The sequence below is a fragment of the Cryptotermes secundus genome, unplaced genomic scaffold (genome assembly GCF_002891405.2).
Source record: "Cryptotermes secundus unplaced genomic scaffold, Csec_1.0 scaffold3443, whole genome shotgun sequence".
Taxonomy (NCBI): domain Eukaryota; kingdom Metazoa; phylum Arthropoda; class Insecta; order Blattodea; family Kalotermitidae; genus Cryptotermes; species Cryptotermes secundus.
In genome coordinates this window covers 1-6307 of record NW_019730007.1, presented here as the reverse complement: position 1 = coordinate 6307, position 6307 = coordinate 1, and the positions used below count along the sequence as shown (strand labels likewise).

Below are 6307 nucleotides of genomic sequence, written 5' to 3'. Positions count from 1 at the left end.
CTAATGGACCCAGGAGAGTAGGTGTCTTCAGCCTCCTTAACTGAGAATGGAAGCAGATCCAGCTTCTGAAACATAGTGTTTGTCATCCGTACATAATACACATTTACATATGATTTGAAACTTCCATTTGTGCTGTATGCAATGAAGTCTTCCTTAGCGGTCAGCCATGTGCTTCTATTAGTTCACTCAGGGCTCCTGTCCCAGTATTTCTCTGTACCACTTTATTCACTGCTTTTCCTACCCATTGACATTTGAGATGGAGGCAGTACATTCCTCAGAAACAACTGGAAACTTCTACAAGACAACATTGTGTCACACCTGCGGTTGCCTTACGGTTAAGTTCAGTTCACATCTTCAGATTCCTTTCTTCCAAAACTCAGGTTAATATTACTTTTACTATTTGCTTCTGTCTTCTTGGCACGTTCCAACTAATGTTTTATATATGCATTTCCTTATTTGTCATGCTCCTTAATCTGTCACCCAACTCATCTTTCTTCCTTCAGTGGTGTCAGTAATGTTAGCTTTTATTTGCCACATGTTGAGGTGCCTTAATGTTGCATAGGGTAGCTGACAAAGCATGCATTTGTGTAATACTAATACAGTTCCCCAATTTTGAAATTTGGTTACCAACTCTGTAGTACTGGGGGGATTTAAAATCCCCTATTCCTAGATGATAATTGCTAGTAAAATTTTGAATCTCATTATGTAATTTGCTCCATCTATGAGTTCATCTTTGTTAGGTTTGAAGGGCACAGTAACACAGAACTATGCAGTATTTCAACTCAGAAGAGTATACTCTTCACTCTCAGCTCCAGGGGAAGAAATCCAACATTTGTTAGCTTTGTTTATTTTTTCTCCATACTTTGATTCCAGAAATATTTGTCTTCTGCATTTGTGGCAAGAGACCAGGTTTTGCACCCATATAAAACAAAAGGTTCTGTGCACTTAACTAACTAAGCACTACGCCATGAAGGCGTGTGGGGGACTGGATGTATAGACCCACATTCTCTTGACCTTGGCACTAGCTGGAGGTGAGTGGTCAGCTTCACGTCCCTGCTACTTTACCCCCGGGTAACGAGCTTCAGGTACCCATTGGATAGGAGGCTGAGTGGGCCCCAGAACTGGTCTGGACAGTTTGGAGAAGAGAAAATTCTTGACCCTACTGGGACTCAAACTCTGACCTTCAGTCCAGCCTGTAGCCAGTTGCCATACTGACTGCGTTATCCCAGTTCTCCCCACATAAAACTACAGACAGAATAAAGTATATATTGTAATTTTTAGATTTCATGATGAGAGACAAGAAGATAAAACAATCTTGAATTGCACAGAAGTCATCTCTGTCAATTTAATTTTCCCTTCATTTCATCAGAAGTATAGTTCTGATACATATCGGTTACTTAGTGAGAAACCAAAAAGCTTGCTAGGATATGTGATTACTCGTGAGCTGGTTGGCAACTGTCTGTATGTTCCCAACATTAGTGTTTATCATACCAGAATGATATGCATCACGACGTGAATGTTATTTGCAGGTCCGGCATTGCGCAGTCTGTCATTTGAAGAGCCCACACGTGATCCTACTACATGGTGTGGTGGCCCTCCTAGGGCTCCAGATGTATGGCTACCGCCACCAGATAGGGACCCAGATGACTGGCCACCTCCAACACCAGTTGAGCACAAGTATGTCTGTATGGTTTGTTGCCAGGTATTGTTCAGTTCCCTGTTATGTGGCAGGTGACTAATATCAAGGTAGACAACAAATAGTAAAACAGAACTCCATATCTGTAGAGATCTTCCTAAATATCTTTTTAAAGTTGATATTTTATAACTTTTTTTGCTCCAATTGGAGCCTAATTCCTCATTTTTTCCTGTGAACTGTTACAAAAATTCATAACCAGCAACAATTTTTTGTTTATAACTGGTTACTAGGCTACCATATTTTTTTATTCATTACTATTATTATTATCATCATCATTGTCATCAGGCAGTCAGAGAGTTGTGTTACTTGTTGAACTCTTCGAGGCCTGTTTGTCCAATAGTGTCTTCTGAACTCTTAGTTAGTTCATAGGTAGGGACATCCAGAATATCTGGTTGCTTCGTATGTTTTCTGGTCTATGATGTTAGTCAGGTTATAGCTAATTGTTTGGTATGTTTCAGGCCAGTACCCCAGATCAAGACTCTGCGAAGTCCACGTGCAAGTAAGAATGAAATTGCTAAACCAAATGCACGATCTCAGAGAACAGCCGTCACGGGAAAGAGACCTGATCCAAGGGCCGCCAAGAAGGATGAGAAGTCCAAACCTATGAAGAAAGAGGACAAGAAGGAAGATAACAAGGTAAAAGTTTGGAGACTGTTCTGATTACAGTCTTCTGCACCGTGGTTCTGCATAGTCCTGGGGTTGCTTATCACATTTATTGCTCAGATTGTGGTCTTCTGGGTGCTTCAGCTTTATAGTCAGCTAGGTGGGTACCAACATGTTGGGGAAACATACTGTCTCCATTTCAGGGTTGCAGTGAGCAGTATGAGTTTGCAGAAAGGCTATGTAGGTGAGTTGCAAGGAGGTGGGGGCATTTGAATCTGTGGATGGAGAGATAGGATGAAAGGGTGTGGACTAGATTCAGCTTGATCAGGATATGGTCCCACGATGTGCCATTGTCACATTCTCAGAAGGACGTAAAATTTCTTGATCAACATAGCAACTGTTAGCTTCTCATGACTTTGTTGTTTCTATGAAGTTTGGCTGAAATACTGACATTTTGATGCTAATTGGCGCAACCATGAAAAGCACAATCTTTTGGGATGTGATGTCTTCCAGTTTGGTAGATTTTTGCCAGAATTTTGGAGAAACCTGCTGCCTTCATCTTCAGAGTACTTACTTCCCTGATAATGGAGGCAGCAGGTTCCTCTGAAACACTGGTAATGAACTGTGAGACCACAGGGTACTCTTCTGTCATGAAGATGCAACAGGTTTCTCTCAAATGTTGGTAAGTATCTACCAGACTACATGGTGTCATATCTGGAAGAGGGTGATGTGCACAGCCATTGTGGGTACCTCAAATCTTCCAAATGCATCCAGTCTTTTCGATGAAATTTTAACACATAGATAGTTAATTTGGAACCACAATTTAATGCTATTATAAGGAACACTTTAAATGAAGGTACATTTAACCCTTTGACACTTCAATATGGTGTAAGTAATATTTAAAAATTTAGTTAGTATCTCACAGGAGGGCACACTGCTTGCCAGTTAATGCTCTTTTGAGAAAAAATCACTGTTTATAGTAAGAATTATGTAAATCCCATAAACTGTTATAGCAGGTATATGTATAGTTACCACCGTGCTGTAAAGCAGGGGTATCCAAACTTTTGGGGGGGGGCCACAGATCACTTACTGCTTAGATTTTCTATGGCAGACACCTACTATTAATTTAAATATCAAGAATTTTTAATGGAATGAGAGTGAGATTTTGTCAGTAGTTACACCTCTATGACTTTTAAAATAAAATAATATAAAGACTTTTTCTTTTTTATTACTAGTAGGGTGGGACTAAATCCCTTGTACTGCGGCCACTTCTGGCCTATTGTACCAACCTCAGATGATAGAGGAGGATGATTGTGAAGCAATTGGTGGAATGAAGATTGGCAGGGGAAACCGAAGTACTCGGAGAAAACCTACCCGAACGAAATTTTGTCCACCACAAATCCCACTTGACCAGACCTTGGATCGAACCCGGGCCGCCATGGTGGGAAGCCAGCGACTAACCGCTTCAGCTATGGCACAGCCATATAAAGCCTTTACATGTTTTTTGTGCATAAATAAAAGACCATGATCTTGAAGAGGAGGCAGACCACTTGAAATTTATTCATGAACCACCAGTAGTCTGCAGGCCATAAATTTTGGAAACTCTGCCTTGAAGGGTGCCATTATATCTTACTGTCATAGAGTTTAAATAAATGGATGTCATAGGCATACAATTTTTAGGAAAAAAGTGACAAAGAGAAAGAAGAATTTGAAGAAGCGGAGAAGAGGTTCGAAGGTTCTTGGTACGATCGTGATCTGATAGACATGTTAGGTAAGTGTCCAGAGAAAGCATCCTGGTTTCAGTAACTTAAAACTGGAATGATTGCACAGCTTATAAGTTCTGGTGTGTTCACTTCTGTTTCCTTTTCTCAAAAACCATAACACTTAGCCATAAAAAACTAAAACTCCGTGGCTTTTAGTCAGCAAGAGAACTATACCGACCGAGCGACCGTCGCTTGTTGGCAAAGTTAGTGCCAACAGTCATTAATCTCGGTTTTCTAGACCGGAGCCAATACTTTTCCATTCAAGTAGCTCCTCAGTTATCCTCACGAAGCTGAGTGGACCCTGTCTCAGACCCACTACTTATCAGAAAATCTGAACCTGGGACCTCTAGATCTGTAGCCAGGGACTCTGACCACTAGGCCACAGAGACGGCAGTATTAAACATAAATGCGATTAATTTTTCTCCAAAACTTTTGTTCAAAACATTTTCTGCTCTTATATATTTAAGGGGCTTACACTTCAGCTAACCATGTAGGTCTGCTTGTAGGAGTGTACTGTGAGGACCTTAAAGAATTGGGGTGTGAAACCATGGACTGGATTCAGCTGGCTAAGGGCATTGCCCAGTGGTATGCTGCCATGAACATAGTGATGAACCTTCAGGTTCCTCAAAAGTGAGGAATCTCTTTATCAGTTGAATACTGCTGTATTCTCAAGACGAAATCACTCACAGTGAATTTATTTATAGGTTTCAGAGTTTCTTCTACCAAATACATATGAACTTTGGAGAGTATGGTCTTGTGGGTTGTAATGCCATGTAGGAGAGTTAACATTTCATATTCATGGTCAAAGAATAAGTCAACCAAGCAACCAGTGGAAGCAGACAGCAAGCAGATCTCTCTCTGAACTACATGGTGCTGCAACCCAGAAGGCCAGGTTATTTGTAATCACCACTGTAAGAACCCCAAATCTGATCTTTTATTTACAGAGAGAGATATAGTCCGGAAGAATCCTAACATCCATTGGGATGATATCGCAGATTTGCATGAAGCCAAGAGGTTGCTTGAGGAGGCTGTTGTCCTTCCTATGTGGATGCCAGATTACTTTAGGGTAATATCATTATTTGAGTGTTTTGTATAGGAGTGTGTACCTGATTGTAGCAGTGTGTTGTGTGCTCTTGGTACCATGGTTTGTAATGCTGCAGCGAGCAGAAAAGTGCTGTGGGTGTGAGTTTGGACCTTTTATTCACACATTTTTATGTCATGGTAATCTGATCTCAAGGAAGATGAATATTGTAGCATGTAGATCCATTCAAGGGAATGATCACAAGCAAAGAGGTTCCCATGGCAACAAATCAACATGCAGCGACAAAGGAACTGTTGGAAGTGGTGTTTTCTATGGTCCGCTACAAGTTTAAAGTTTAGATATGTGCCAGATGGTAAGGACATAAGCTTACAGTGTTAAAACCTGTTACCAGGAAAACATCTAGTGAACACACTGCAGGCTGGAGGAGACTTAGTATGTAGTGATTTGTAAAGTGTTGAAATCAGTGATAGTGCGTTCATTATTTGTAGTTACAACCTGTAAATCGTGAATAAATGCAGTTCTCCAAAACATTATCCATATTCACACTCGTGCTGTGCAACAATATTATTGATTATATACAGGGCATTCGACGGCCGTGGAAAGGAGTGCTGATGGTGGGTCCCCCAGGAACAGGAAAGACCATGTTAGCCAAGGCTGTGGCCACTGAATGTTGCACAACTTTCTTCAACGTTTCTTCTTCCACCCTCACTTCCAAGTATCGGGGCGAGTCAGAGAAACTAGTCAGGCTGCTCTTCGAGATGGTGAGTTTTATTGGCCTGTGATACACAGGAATGGCTGAAGTGAGGATACAGTTCTGTTTCTTGGTTCAGCAGACCGTCTCACTAACCTTATGTGCCACACACTCTGAGAAGTTGATTGTTCCTGATCTAGTCAAGACATTTCGCATGTTACAGGGAACTTGAAGATTTATCATGTTCGCAAGAGCATGCCACTAGACAGTATCCCGAACCGTATGAATCTCTTCCACACTGTTTCATATTTTTCTCCAAGATCCATTTTGATGTTAATTGAACTGTGTAATGTCGTGCTTAGCAGCGTTACTCCCATATCTTAGGTTGATTGTGTACTGGTGCTTTGTTCAAACTACCTTGTCAGAAAAAGGTCGGATAGCAACAAGTTGTGACTAGACAAAGTATGTTTCTTTCAGAGCACAATTTGAGCACACAGTCCTTCCCTCTCCTA

At 41.1% G+C, this 6307-nt stretch overlaps 1 protein-coding gene across 1 annotated transcript; it reads left to right on the top strand.

Moving 5' to 3' along the window:
• Window positions 1–1512: 1512 nt before the first annotated feature.
• Window positions 1513–5901, top strand: LOC111865953 (katanin p60 ATPase-containing subunit A-like 1). The gene is made up of 5 exons (XM_033752040.1): window positions 1513–1677; window positions 2155–2332; window positions 3980–4070; window positions 5007–5128; window positions 5686–5901. The coding sequence occupies exons 1-5, from the start codon at window positions 1517–1519 to the stop codon at window positions 5884–5886; spliced, it is 753 nt and encodes a 250-aa protein (XP_033607931.1). The 5' UTR covers window positions 1513–1516; the 3' UTR covers window positions 5887–5901.
• Window positions 5902–6307: the final 406 nt, after the last annotated feature.

Bases quoted from the DNA above. Each gene is read 5' to 3' on its own strand.
- LOC111865953 (XM_033752040.1), top strand. From the start codon at position 1,517: ATGTTATTTGCAGGTCCGGCATTGCGCAGTCTGTCATTTGAAGAGCCC. The intron at 2,333-3,979 runs GTAAAAGTTTGG...TACAATTTTTAG, and splicing joins ACAAGAAGGAAGATAACAAG to GAAAAAAGTGACAAAGAGAA. The intron at 4,071-5,006 runs GTAAGTGTCCAG...TTTTATTTACAG, and splicing joins TGATCTGATAGACATGTTAG to AGAGAGATATAGTCCGGAAG.